This window comes from Eulemur rufifrons, chromosome 1, assembly GCF_041146395.1.
Source record: "Eulemur rufifrons isolate Redbay chromosome 1, OSU_ERuf_1, whole genome shotgun sequence".
NCBI lineage: Eukaryota > Metazoa > Chordata > Mammalia > Primates > Lemuridae > Eulemur > Eulemur rufifrons.
Genome location: NC_090983.1, coordinates 55,084,237 through 55,098,937, shown reverse-complemented (window position 1 = coordinate 55,098,937; position 14,701 = coordinate 55,084,237). Strand labels below are relative to the sequence as shown.

At 36.6% G+C, this 14,701-nt stretch overlaps 1 protein-coding gene across 12 annotated transcripts in view; it reads left to right on the top strand.

Moving 5' to 3' along the window:
- Window positions 1-6,890: 6,890 nt before the first annotated feature.
- The window catches only part of DYNC1I2 (dynein cytoplasmic 1 intermediate chain 2), a 62,827-nt gene continuing 55,016 nt past the window's right edge, over window positions 6,891-14,701 (top strand). For 6 of the 12 annotated variants that reach the window (XM_069471240.1, XM_069471218.1, XM_069471162.1 and 3 more), the window contains exons 1-3: window positions 6,891-7,048; window positions 9,309-9,425; window positions 12,626-12,743. In XM_069471240.1, coding sequence (XP_069327341.1) covers window positions 9,318-9,425; window positions 12,626-12,743 — 226 coding nt within the window. In that variant the 5' untranslated portion in view covers window positions 6,891-7,048; window positions 9,309-9,317. Of the gene's footprint in view, window positions 7,049-7,174; window positions 7,292-9,308; window positions 9,426-12,625; window positions 12,744-14,701 lie in introns of those variants that run through there. The other 6 variants (XM_069471229.1, XM_069471207.1, XM_069471153.1 and 3 more) reach the window with 1 other exon arrangement.

Sequence of the window (14,701 nt, the reverse complement as noted above, 5' to 3'; positions counted from 1 at the left end):
TGTTTACATATGCACATTTATTGATACATAATATTTTACATATTTATAGGGTACATGTGATATTTTGTTGCATGCATAGAAATGTATAATGATCAACTCAGAGTATTTGGGGGCGTCCATCACCTTAAGAATGTATTATTTCTATGTGTTGGGAACATTTCAAGTTACCTCTTCTAGCTACTTTGCAATATATAATATACTGTTGCCAACTATAGCCATGCTACTCTGCTATCAAACATTAGAATTTATACCTTCTATCTAACTGTAGATTTGTACCCATTGACCAATCTCTATTCATCCCCCCCTTCTACCCACACACCCTTCCCAGGCTCTGGTATCTATCATTCTACTCTTTGCCTCCATGAGATCAACCTTTTTAGCTCCTGCATATGAGTGACTATGCGAAATTTATCTTTCTGTGTCTGGCTTATTTCACTTAACATAATGACCTCCAATTCTGTCCATGTTGCTGCAAATGACATTATTTCATTCTTTTTTATGGTGAAATAGTTTTCCATTTGTATATATACCACATTTTCTTTATCCATTCATCCATTGATGGACACTTAGGTTGATTACATATCTTTGCTATTGTGAACAGTGCTATAATAAACATGTGAGTACAGGTATCCCTTTGATATACTGATTTCTTTTCCTTTGGATAAATATTCAGTAGTGGGATTGGTGGATTGTATGGTAGTTCTATTTTTAGGTTTTTTGAGAAATATCCTTGAATATTTTGAGGTGCCTGAATCACTGGGTAACAGAATACGTTTTTAACCCTTTCAAATTCCTTTCTCTTCTGATTTGGGTGTGTGCTACATCTTTTGATGGTTTGCATGTTTGTTTGTTTACATGCCACAGTTTAATAGCTACTTTTTCCCCTTAACTTCTTTATTGAATATAATATATATACAGTAAAGAGGACCCATCTTAAGGGTAGAGTTCAATGAATTTTTTACAGATATATAAATTTGTGAAACCCCTACCAGATCAAGATATGGAACATTGCCAGTACCCTAGAAACCTCCCTATATCCCTTTCCAGTCAATACCCCTATACCTCAATAGCTATTCTTCTAACAAATCATGAGAATTATTTTGCCTGCCTTTGAATTCCATATAAATGAAATCCTTAGGTATGTTAATATACTACTTTTATAAAATTTTCCATACATTGGCATATTGAATTCAAGTGTAATTCTAGACACGAATTTGTTCAACAAATGCAATTGTATCTATCTCTACCCTCTCCTACAACCCATTCTATGAAGTTTTAAAATACAAATCCCCCCTCTTTAAAAAAAAACACTTTAGCACTAATACTTACTATCACTCCTCACCAGCTCTGCAAACTTAGCAAGTGAGAAAGACATAGTGGTTTGAACTAAGTAATATCTGGGGTACTGAACATTTCTTAGCCATTACAATCTTTCTATCAGTACTGATAATGGGGTTTTTTAAAAAGTGTTAAAAATGAAACAAAACAAAAATGTGATTTTTTTACAAAAAGTTATATATTTACATATTCTATAAAAAAGTCAAACAGGCTACAAGGAAGAAGTCCTAGACCCCAAGACATCTAACTCTTCTCTAGAGACATTCATTATTGCTCACTTCTTGTGTATCCTTGCACAAACAGTATACACGTATAGGTTTCTTCTTTTTTACACAAAAGGAATCATTCTATTCAAAGTGTTCTACACCTTACTTTTTTTGATTGTCAATGTAGGAGGTCATTTGCCATCAGCACATAGAGAACTACCATGCTAATTTTTAATGGCTTCATATTACTGCATTCTATGGCTGTATCTTAGTTAACTTAATCCAATTACAGAATTTAAAAACCAGGAATGTATCCCCTATCTCACCAGTGGTTCTAATCACAATGAAATAGAAATTTTAGGACACTAAGAGACAGAGACTAGACAAAGGCTTTCACATATTCATTATTCCTGATTAAGTGGATAGAAATTCCAAATAGATATATTCCCTACCACTTTTAGCTCCCTGCCTGAAAGCAGAAATCTTTAGTCCCTGGAAACTAGAGCTGGAATAATTCCCTGGGTGACTAGGAGCAAATAATGGCAGACAGATTGCCCATGGTCTTAGAGAGCCCAGACTACTACCTAGGGTACTCTTCAAATGAACGGCTGGGACATTCCATCAGTTTTAAAAAGCAGTATTTTCAAGACTGAAAAAGACTGTTCCCTCTTAAAATCAGGAACAAGGTAAGCTCTCTTTCCATCTCTATTCAACATAGGACTAGAAGTTATAGGCAAGAAACAGCATCCAACTTAGAAAGAAAGAAGTAAAACTATCTCTATTCACAGGTGACATGATCTTATATTTAGGAAATCCTAAAGAATTCACAAAAAAACTGTCAGAGCTAATACATGAAATCTAGTAAAGTTGTAGGATACAAGATCAACACACAAAACTTAGTTTCATTTTTATACACTAGCAATGAACAATCCAAAAAGGAAATTAAGAAAAAACAATTCCATTTATAATTGCATCAAAAAGAATTAAATACTTAGGTATAATTTTAACCAAGGAGGGCAAGACTTTTACACTGAAAACCAAAAAATATTGCTGAAATTAAAGACCTAAATAAATGGAAAGACATTCCTGCCTTGTCTAGGATTTCATATTAATGCAATTGTACTGTGTGTAGTCATTTATGCCTGGCTTCTTTTTACTTAGCACAATCTTGTCAAGATTCATTCATGCCACTGCACATATGAGTAGCTCATTCTTCTCTGTTGCTTGTACAGTTCCACTTTATAATTATGTTACAATTTTATCCATTCACTAGCTTATGGGCATTTGGATTATTTCTAGAATTTTTTGTTTGCTCTTTTTTTTTTTTTTTTTTTTTTTTTTAACAGTTTCATTCTGCTGTGTTGAGGTCTGGATTTCTTTTCATTTGTCCCATTTGCAAACAAATTGGAATTCATGAATCTGTGGACTAGTGATTTTCATCAGTTGTAGAAAATTGTCTTTTCACATATTGCCTCTGCTCCATTCTCTCTCCCCTTACCTTCTAGAACTTTATTAGATACTTGTTAGACCTTCTTCTTCTATCCTCCATGTCTCTAAATCTTTCTTACATATCGTCTTTTTGTATCTCTACTCTGCATTCTGGCTAATTTCTTTAGTATAATCTTTCAATATACAACTTTTGTCTTTCAGACCTGCCCCTAATGTTTCTAGAACCCTGGGCAAGAGTACAACGGAAGGCTACATACCATATAGACATACTTAAAAAGAAATCAAGCTAACAAAGAATTAAATAAAATATATTCCATTCTCCTGCCTTGACAAAGGCCAGGTTTGAATTTAAAATTTTTGGATACCTAAGCTTTCCCCTATAATGTAGTGGCACAACAAGAGCTGATTTTTAACTGCCAGCCTCAAGCCCCTCTCTTACATCTTCAGCTCAGTACCACCCTGCAAGGTCACTGAGTATATACATTTATATATACCCAACCTACAAATCCAAGTTCCATCCACAGGTCCCACAAGAGCCAATTCTTGGCCATCCCCGAGGGTGTAGTCTACCCTCAGGATAGACCTAGGGAAGAGGTCTGCATAAGGAATTGGAATTGGGCTTGGGGACATTGAGCTGGGAATTTCAGGGTCCCTGGTGCCAGGCATGTGGTCTAGAAGGAGGGATACTGACTCCATGTGATTGGCCATATCCTTAGCCATGCAGAGTCTTTGTGGCTGGATGAGGGGCAGAGACTGGGCCTCTCTTGCATAGGTCTAAGGACATTGCTGCTTTCTTTAGCTATCTTCAATTTATCTGTTGAGTTTTTAATTTCAGTTACTCTGTTATTAATTTCTAGAAGTTCTAGTTGGTTCTTTTTCAAATCTGCTGTTTCATTCATATTTTAGTTTCTCTTTTTTTCAACATGTTAATCATATTTATTTTATTTTCTATCTCTGATTATTCTAAAACTTAAGTCTTTGTGGTCTCATTCTGCTATCTGGTTAGTTGATTGGCCCTTGCTTTGGTGCCTTATTTCTTCATGTATTTTATGATTTTTGAGCTCATATTTATCTATGCAATATTCTTCAAAGCCTGGAATAAGAATGGGTTCCTCAAAAAATGATATATATTTGCTTTTCCCAGGCACTGGAGGGCATGAAAAGTCTGCAAAAACTTTAAACCAAATTTTCGGTCTCTGATTTTATAAATCATCCAGATACTAAAATTTCAGGCTGCAGATCCGTGTGAGTTCCTGCTTGTGATTGGAAATTCTCAGGGGAGATCTGCCTCATTCCCATCCCACTCAGTGCCAAGGTTTTTGGGCAATTTTCCAGAAGGTAGGAGATGGCGGTGGATTTTTTACATCAAAGATTTATCAGGAGGTTTCCTTTTAAAATCCAGTTTAGTGTAGGTCTCCGGCTTTGTCTCTTGTACTCTGCCCTTATAAGGCCGTGAAAGTTCACCAGGTTAAGCAGATACCCTCTAGGTTCCCACCTTCCTTTGTCCTAAGTATTCCTCACTTTCTTGCCAACTCATTGAAGCAAGAAGGAAAGTGTGTTTTATCAGCGTTTTTAGTGGGAAGGTCAGTTGGGGTACCTAGTCTGTTTTATTGTTGTAAAAGTCTTACATAATCATAACATTTCTCGAATCCATCTGCTTTTCTTAATTCCCATTGATAATGCATTACTTCATGCACTTAGAATTGCTGGCTCCATCCGAAAGTCTTCTAACTGCATTCCCTGCTGCCTGGCTGTACCCTGTCTCTTCTCTCCATTTCTCATCCCCTCAAGCCAGCTGTATCAGTAAGTCTCAGCAAGAAACAGAATTCACATCTGGCAGGAGGTTTTGTCATAAAGGGATGAAGCCATTGCTGGAGGTGTGACGTCAAAAGAGGGAAGGAGTGGGGAAGAAATGCCCCAACTTCACTTTCTACCTGCCTTCTGATATCTTTGCTTAGGCCTTTCTAAGGTCAAACCCAACCACAAGGCAGTCCTTAAAGAAGCTGATTAAAGAACCCCCAGAGGCATAGAGCTTAGCAGAGAAGGGCAGGATATGAATTTGGGGGACAAAGAGAAAATAATCAGCATGTCAGCCTTTCTCCAGACTATTTTGAAAGGCCAGCTATCTAAAATGCAAACCTTATCATATCATCCTCCCACTTAAAATCTGTCAATGGATTCACATCATCTGTAGGACTAAATCTAAACTGGGATGTGGGACTTTGCCCCTGGCTTCACTCCCCAGTTCTTGTTTTAGCCTATTGTCATTCTGTAGTAGTTCCAGATTCTCCAGTATCCCATGCTCTCACACCCCTGCACTCCGGCCATATTCTTTCCTCTTCCCAAGGCATCTTTCTGCATCTTCTTTGCTTGTTTAACTTTTACTCAACCTTTCAGAATCAAAGATTTAGCTCTGGAATCACCTCCTCTTGAAAGTTTCCTAAAAAGTTTTTCCAGGTGTTTCTATCATTTCTTTACTTAATCCCATCATAATACAGATGCTCCTCAACTTATGTCCTGATAAACTCATCAAAACTCAAAAATATCATATATCAAAAATGAATTTAATACTCTGATAAACCCATCGAAAAGCCTTAAGTCAAACCATTGTAAGTCAGGGAGCACCTGTACTTAGTTGAGTTGAGTGCCCTTTCTCCCTTTAGAGGAAAGATATGCATTTTAGCTCTTATATATAACACCCAGCACCATTTCTGGCAGATGGTAGGCAATCAATAACAATTTTTTCAAATGAATAAATGAAAACTAAGTATTAGGAAAACAAATAGCATAGTTATAAAGCCCTTTGGAATTTAGGTTATGGGGAAAAGTCTTGGAATTTGAAGGATTATCTTTCTTAAATTCATTTCTGAGATACTTATTTTGTATACGGTATTGGCAGAGAAAGATAAGAAAAAGACCACAAGCCTAAGGACTCAGAATTTGAATCCTAAAGGTTAACCCTAAATTTGGGCAATGTCTAGGATACTAGAAAAGTCAGTTTTCTAGAACATAGGAAAGACATTGTTTTGGTGTTAGCTTTGGTTCTTGCCAAATAATGTTTTAAATTATTTAAATAAACTTTAAAAACGTGTATTAACCTGTACATTTCTGGTAAGTTCATTCTGGTAAAGTTATTCCAGTAACTTTTGTTTTCATTGTATATTAAAAATCTAAAACCTGTGGAAACAGTCTTGCTTGGCTTCAGATTCCAATAGCATAAAATGCTTTTTTTTTTTTCCTTTTGACACATTGTCTCACTCCGTTGCCCTGAGTAGAGTGTGGTGGCATCAGCCTAGCTCACAGCAATCTCAAACTCCTGGGCTCAAGTGACCCTCCTGCCTCGGCCTCCCAGGGTGCTAGGATTACAGGCGTGAGCCACCCGGCCGGCCTGTGATGCATTCTTTCCAAAAACTCTTCTAGAGAAAACCAAAATACTACCACAATGCAACAAAATACTAGAGAATTATTTGCTGTGCTGATTAACATATTTTTATTTACATTTTGCCTAAGATGTCACATGAAGCCTCTATAACGCATTTTTTTCTAAAACTGATACAAACATATATATAATGTATCTTTCCTAAAACGTGTCCTTCACCAAATGTGCGGAGTAATTCATGGATTCACCACTGCAGAATAGCCCTTCTTAAAATTCTGCCAGTGTTGGGCTAAAGGTCTTACGATATAACACATAAAACATTGTGAGCACTGACCAACGGGCAAGAAAAAATTAAAGAGAAATTTCTTATTGCAATCTTGAAGGAAGGCCTTGAAATGGGAACTCGAAAGGCCAGGACACACTACATATCCCAGCACACCGTGCGACTACCAGTGACCACAATTCCCAGAAGGCATTGCTCGCCGCACACAGGTTTCTCTTGTTGCTGGGGCTTGTAGTTCTCATTCGTGTCAGCTGGGAAGGCGAGGTGGGTAATTGCATATCCAGCCCGAGGATATAAGGCGTAGTTTTCCAGTTTTCGGCAGAGCAGAAAAACTTCAGGCTCCTAGGCTGGCTGTGTTCTTTGTCTTATCTGTTGGCTTCTGCTTTACAACGGGTAAGTCACGGAGGGGCTACAATTCCCTTCAGCAGGGCCCCACCCCTTATTTCTGGGAGAGACTTCGTTATGGTGAGTCATTTGTCCCTTAGCTCTCGCCGTAGCAGCCACCGCCCATACCTCTTTGTGTGCTTCGGGAAACCGCGGAGCTAGTGGTGGCAGCAGTTGGCGTTGGGGGCTTAGGCGAGGGACGTTTTCGGGAAATTGCAGGCGGGAGAACTTCCCTATCCCGCCACCTGACAGGTGGGTTGAGTGTTTTTCCCTCGAGGCCCTCCTCGCTGCTGTGTCCCACGTTGGGACTCGAAGGGCAGCTTGGCAGTTCCTGCTGACAGCGCCGCCCGGCCCGGCTTTGGGGAGGAGAGGGAAGGGGAACCAGGTGTGGTGACTCAGTGCGGCCTGGGGAGAGGGGTCCGCTCCCTTCCCTTCTTGACTCTCCAGAGGCGGCCTGCGGAGCCTTGAGACTTGTTTGGCGCCCACTGGCCTCTTTCCCCGACGCCCTGGCCTGGACCGCGCCCTCTTGGCGGTGATCTCAGGGGAGAAAGTGATTCCTTTTCGCTTTGCTCCGTTTAAAAATAAAAGTCATTACTTACTTGGATTGATAGCGTTTCCCCTCGCCTTGTGTGTGTGTATTGGAAAGTCCCCAAATAAGGAGATTGTTGCACAAAACTCTAGAGACTTTCTTGGAGTTTTAAGAAACTGAACATGTCAGTCATAGAGGCTCTGGTCTCTCTGAGGATGGGAGGATTGGTCAGTTCCAGTTCAGCTGGTCGAACTTTGTTCTTAGGTTTTGACTTAAAATGTACTTACTTTAATATCAGTTATTGTTGGTATCTATTTTACAGTTGACACTGAACAAAAAATAATGTGTTTAGCTTAGCATACAGTGTGGAAGTTCTTTTCAACAGCTATTAGTATGGAGCTATTTAGAGGTGAAGAAAGGGCGGAATAAGAAACATGTTCTTTTGTTTTCTTTTTTAGTTTGTCCAAATGAATTTTGGTAGATATTGTATATATATGGATCTGCCACTTCCACTTTTCACTGTTTTTGTATACTTGAAAATTATCAACTAGCATGCCAGTCTTTATGGAGTATTGCAGCTGAAATTTCCTTTATGCATTTATTAGTAGATGGACTTTTCCTCTTGACTAACTTACCTTTATTATGATTTAATCATTGTGCTTTTTAAGAGATTCCTTCTAAATAGTTTTCCAGAGGTTATTCTCCTGGTTTTCTTGATCAAAAGCATTTAATACTTCAGTTGTACAGAGACATTGAGAAAGATTGATCATTATAATAAATCAATCATATGAAGAAAGTGACAAGTTCCTGGTGCCTACTTTATGCTCAGCTGCTAGGCTTCTTTTTCAATTAAAAAAAAAATCCTAATTCATTACTTCTTCCTAAAACTGAAGATGAAGTAGTGTTTATGTAATTGTTTTTTGAAGCTCTGTAATTCTGTCTACCTTATCCATTATTTATTTAGCCAGTATCAATTTAATGTTAAGGTCACTGTGCTGGATACTGTGAAGGCAACAAAAATGACAAAAACACAGTCTCTGATTTCAAGTAGATTACAGTCTAATAGGAAACGTTTCAGGTGTGTTCACAAATGTGCTGTAAGTGCTGTAAGGGGTGCAGTTAAGGTGTTATTGTGGAGAAATAAGTCATTTGGTTTGATAGTTAATAATGGTAACTGTTATGTTTTGTTTGCCTTTAATATTACTACTTCCATGGCACTTTTTAGAATTTACAGGAAAAAGAAAAAAGTAGAATTTACAGGAATTTTCTGTTTGACCTCATATTGCTTTTATCAAGTTTCTAAGAATGAATGTAAAACTCTGGTAATAGTTTTGATCCCTGTCATACAGCATAAGAGCTTCTTAATGCCAACCCACATCTTCTGTTTTAAGAGCTAGTTTTGACCTATATCTTCTCCAGTGGCCTAATATATTGTCATGAAAAACATTGACACAGTGTGTTCAATTTGGACACGTGAATATTAAAGCACTTACTATGTGCTAGTTGTTATGCTTAGCCTTGGATAATATTTATTTCTTATATGCATTTGTTTATAATTTTTTTCAACTCAGTAGTATATATATGCTTCCATTATTTTAAAAGTAGGGTTTACATGGTCTCTAGATAGCATTGAACTACATGGCCTCATGGAACAGTTCTCTTCTTGAAGCACTAATTCTTTAAAAGTGTTTTGCTTTTACCAATCTAATGATTATTTTAAATGATTTTCTGCTGCTTAAGGTCACAAACATGTCGGACAAAAGTGAATTAAAGGCTGAGTTGGAACGTAAGAAGCAGCGATTGGCCCAAATCAGAGAGGAAAAAAAGAGAAAAGAAGAAGAAAGGAAAAAAAAGGAAGTATGTTTGATTTTTTTTTTAAATAAACTTAATGTAAAATAATTGGTCTTTATTCCAAGTACTTATACTTTCATAATTTTTCAATAATTTAATTTCAATAATTTCAGGATAGTAAAAATCTAGCAGTTGTGGCTGGGCTCAGTGGCTCGTGCCTGTAATCCTAGCACTCAGGGAGGCTGAGGCAGGAGGATTGCTTGAGCTCAGGAATTTGAGACCAGCCTGGGCAAGAGCAAGAGGCCATCTCTACTAAAAACAGAAAAATTAGCCAGGTGTCATGGCATGTGCCTGTTGTCTCAGCTACTCAGGAGGCTGAGGCAAGAGGATCGCTTGAGCTGAGGAGTTTGAGGTTGCAGTGAGCTATCATGACACCACTATAGTCTACCTGGGGTGACAGAGTGAGACTCTGTCTCAAAAAAAATTCTAGCAGTGTGACCACAAATGTAGCACCATAAGTAAATCTTACTTTAAAGAAGACAGCTAACTGAAAATGACAAACCTGGTAAATTAAAATATGATTGTTTTTTACTAAATAAAAATATTTTTTTTTTTTTTTTTGTTGTTGAGACAGAGTCTCACTTTGTTGCCGAGGTTAGAGTGAGTGCCGTGGCGTCAGCTTAGCTCACAGCAACCTCAGACTCCTCGGCTTAAGCGATCCTACTGCCTCAGCCTCCCGAGTAGCTGGGACTACAGGCATGCCCCACTATGCCCGGCTAATTTTTTCTATATAGATTTTTAGTTGTCCATATAATGTCTTTCTATTTTTAGTAGAGACGGGGTCTCGCTCTTGCTCAGGCTGGTCTTGAACTCCTGACCTCGAGCGATCCACCCGCCTTGGCCTCCCAGAGTGCTAGGATTACAGGCGTGAGCCACCGCACCCGGCCTAAATAAAAATATTTCATATAGATTGATACATTTCTAAGATTTGATTTATAAAAGTTCAATTTACATAGTCTTCTGGGAATATATTTATTAAATAAAATAAGGGGCGTATGTTGTAATAGCTCGATATGGCATACAAATCATAATTTAGTTTGGATTTTGAACTTATCTAAATATTTTGCTACTCTAACCTGCTAATAATTTGTCAGAATGGATAGTATTAATGATAAACAGAAATACATATAATAGATGATTTAATTGATTAGGGGATTTGTTCTTGTTTCTTTTTTTCTTTCTTTTTTTTTTTTTTTTGAGACAGAGTCTCACTCTGTTGCCTGGGCTAGAGTGAGTGCCGTGGCATCAGCCTAGCTCACAGCAACCTCAAACTCCTGGGCTCAAGCGATCCTACTGCCTCAGCCTCCCGAGTAGCTAGGACTACAGGCATGTGCCACCATGCCCAGCTAATTTTTTCTATATATATTTTAGTTGGAAAGATAATTTCTGTCTATTTTTAGTAGAGACGGGGTCTCGCTCTTGCTCAGGCTGGTCTCCAACTTCTGACCTCGAGCGATCCACCCACCTTGGCCTCCCAGAGTGCTAGGATTACAGGCGTGAGCCACCACGCCTGGCCGTTCTTGTTTCTTTTATCATGAATTAGTCATTGTAATATTTTTACTGAGTAGTAGGTTTGAAAGTACCATAAAAGTATACCAGGCCCTCTGTATTCAGACTTTGGGCATCATGTATTTCATCATATACAGCAAATATATGTTGACCCTGAGCTGGAGATATTTTACTTGTTCCCATATTGAAACACTTTATCCCTATGGAAACTCTTTAGACAGATCTGTATATTTTTATCACTGATATGTTTTAAATAGCCAGTGTAAGCTAGTTTGTCCTAAGTGTATCTTTAGTACCAAGTTTTTCTGTGCAGTAGCCTAAGTAATAGCCAAGACTGCCAAAAATCTCTAAGATTAAGAAAAATCAATAGTAGAAAAATTGAAGGTACAATTTATGTGCAGCATTGCTATGATGCTGTAAAGGTCTATAATTGAAGAATTTGCTAGTTTTTTCTGAACCTTTCTGTGATACACTATAATAAGAGGGTTAAAACTTTACATTAGCTATTTGATTAAAAGCTCACTGGTAGAAGCATGATTCAGACCGTCAGAGCCATTCCAAAATAGTATCTATAGGCTTAAATGCTTCAATGTTAGGAGCAAATTTGATTTTTGTTTTCTAAGGATGGCCATAAGTGGCATAAGTGGCCTCTAAGGGATATCTGTTACATGATTGGTATTTAATTTAAAGTTTATAAAACATTACAAGAGATAATTCAATGGTATTAAACAGAGAGTCTACCAATATATTGTTTTAGACAGTGATGTATCAGCTTGGTAGTATATAGCCTGTTTGCTATTTGGATGAAATTTTCTGATGACTTTAAGTCAAAATGGTATCAAAGAGAATCATGGCTAACAAAATTCATTCCAGATAACGTATAAGTAATAGTTGTCTAGTTGACACGGGCATTTGAGGTGTACATTTTTCCCTTGAAAGCCTAAATTTTACTTGAGATGTTTTAGGTGAGAGTATTGAGGTTTATCTAGTTTAACTAGAAGATTTTGACAATAATAAATAAAAAGCTGGCAAAAATTTTCATAACAAGTCATATGCTATGGAAAGGTGAGTTTTAATTTTACCAAACCCAACCATATGTTTTTATTATCATAAAAATAAGACCTATAGTTTAAAAAATAAAATCTTCATCTGGATGAAGTTTTGATAAACTCTCTATGTAAAGTTGCATAAGTAAAATAAAGACTTTGTATAAAGAAGTTTGTGGTACTCATACTTTTTTAACAAATCGAATTGTCCATTTACTTAAAATTTGTTGCCTCTTAAATAATTCCCCCTCAATTTTTTTTATAGTGTTGTGATATTTATAGTTAAGCTTTTGTGCCATTGGGATGAAGGTTTCCACAATTCCTGACCATGGACAGCAATTTCATATTATAGATAATTTGAAGTTGATTGTACTTTTTGAATTTATCTGTTAGAAGAATTTTTGTGGAAACTCCTTGTTTACGTATAAAAGTGGATCAATTTAGTACATATCATTTGAACATTATTTACTAGAACTCTATCGAGAATGATTTTGACTTAATGACTATAAAAAGGAACTTAATCTGTACTCAAAACTAAGTCATGCCCTAAAAGTATACAGTGTTAGCCCATTATTTAAGATACTTTTTTTTTAGAAAACAGAAGTGTTTCATACTATATGTAAACTTAAGTTTTTAACTTAAAAATTTTAGACTGATCAGAAGAAGGAAGCTGTGGCTCCTGTGCAAGAAGAGTCAGATCTTGAAAAAAAAAGAAGAGAAGCTGAAGCATTGCTTCAAAGTATGGGGCTCACTCCAGAATCCCCCATTGGTAAGGATAAGAATATATCCATTTATGAGAGATAGGTGTAGATTCTGTTCAACTCAGACATAGCTGAGTGAGTTGACTTAATATATTTTGCGTATTTTCCTTATCATGTCTCTTAAAATCATTAATCTTATAATTTGTTTGGAATTGCCTTTTTTCAGATGTGCTAATACATGGTTATTTGTTCAAAAGAGCTGCAAGATTAATTATATTTATTAACATAGACTGAGCTACCAATTGACTTTTCTTATTAAATCAATCATTTATTTCAACAAACATTTGTGGAACAAGTTTTGTGTGCCATACTGTGTTAAACTCAAAGATTACTATGATTCCTGATCTTAACTTTGTATTCATTTCTGTAAATTAGAGGTATAATAAATCAAAATTATATTATTAGTATTCAAAGTATATTAGTATTCAAAGGTACAGAAATGGAAGTACATGCTTATAGCCTTCTGCTGTCAATGCTAATAAGGAAGATAATTTTGGTAGCTTATTTTGACAGTAATTTGGCTTAATCTTGTTCTTTTCTGGGTTGTTCATTTTAATAGCTATGCTAGACCAAAAAGCTGAAATAGTAGAGGTACTGAGGACAATCTAGTTATATATCAGAAAGCATTAAATACTTACTTAAAATAGTTCTGTGCTGAGTGCTGTTACAAAGTATTTTAGTTTGACATGGCCTTTGTCCTTTAGGGACCTAAAATTTTAGGGTTAGTTTGCAGGCTAATTTCATCTCATCTAGGGGACAAATAATGACAATAGTAACTGCTGTATGCCTGTTGTGAAACTGCAACATAACTGTCCTTAGAGCTGATATTTCTAAAAGGTTTCAAGATGAAAAAGCTGGTTACTCTCATAGTCTGCTTCATTGTTATTTCAGCTCATTTTCCTTTTCCTTATTGGTAGAATTCGAAGACTGAAGTACTTTAATTTTTATGTGTTTATTTAATAAGCTTATGTTGCATATTACAATTTTAAGAGCAAATGAATCAAAACACTTTTTTTTGTTACCTTAGTAACTAAACCAAGTCACTTGTTAGTTGTAGCTTGTTATTTGAGTGATCATTTTTTTCTGTGCATTGGCTTTATTTTTTTCCTATAGGATTTTTTTTCTTTCCTTTTTAGGACTTTGGTTTCACTTGTTCATATTTCTTAATGTATGGCTCACCTGCATCATTGATTCTTGAAAGACCATTTGTTAGTTGTGTGTGTGTGTATGTATGTGTATGTGTGTGTGTGTGTTCCTCCCATTCCCCATCTCTAATTCCATTCTCCTTCCCACTTGTGTACTAAGTACCCACTCTTGCATTTTTAACATAAACATGTCCTTTCCTGCATGTGTTTTAAGTTTTTCAAGGTTTTATATATCTACGTGTATATACATTTACATAAATGGCATCATGCTATATGTTTTCTGTTCCATGTTGCCATATACAAATCTAGTTATTTCTGACTGTGCATAATATTCTATCATGTACCATATCTTGTCCATTTCCCTAATGCTATTAGCTTAGATTGCTTTTGTCTCTTTGCTTTACTATCATAAATAACACTGCAAAGAATATATTCTTTCTCCGTGAGGATCATGGAAAAGTTTCTCTGGGGTTTATGCCCAAGAATACACTTGCTGTGTTATTGTGTATAGGGCTTACTTAAATTTATTAGGTCCTGCATACCACTCTCAAGGATGGCTACAAAAGTTTACCTTCCCACTACTAGCGCATGAAAAAGTAACGGCTTTACCATATCCACATCATCACTGGATACTATCCAACTTTCTAATTTTTGCCGATATGGTGGGTATAAAGTGGTATACCAGAATGTTTTAGTAAACATTTATCTGATTACAGGGAGATTGACCATCAGGTAGCTATTAACCTTTCAAGTTCTCCCTTCTGTGAATTTCATATTCATATCCTTTTGCCCATTTACTATTGGGGTTTTTTATCTTCTGA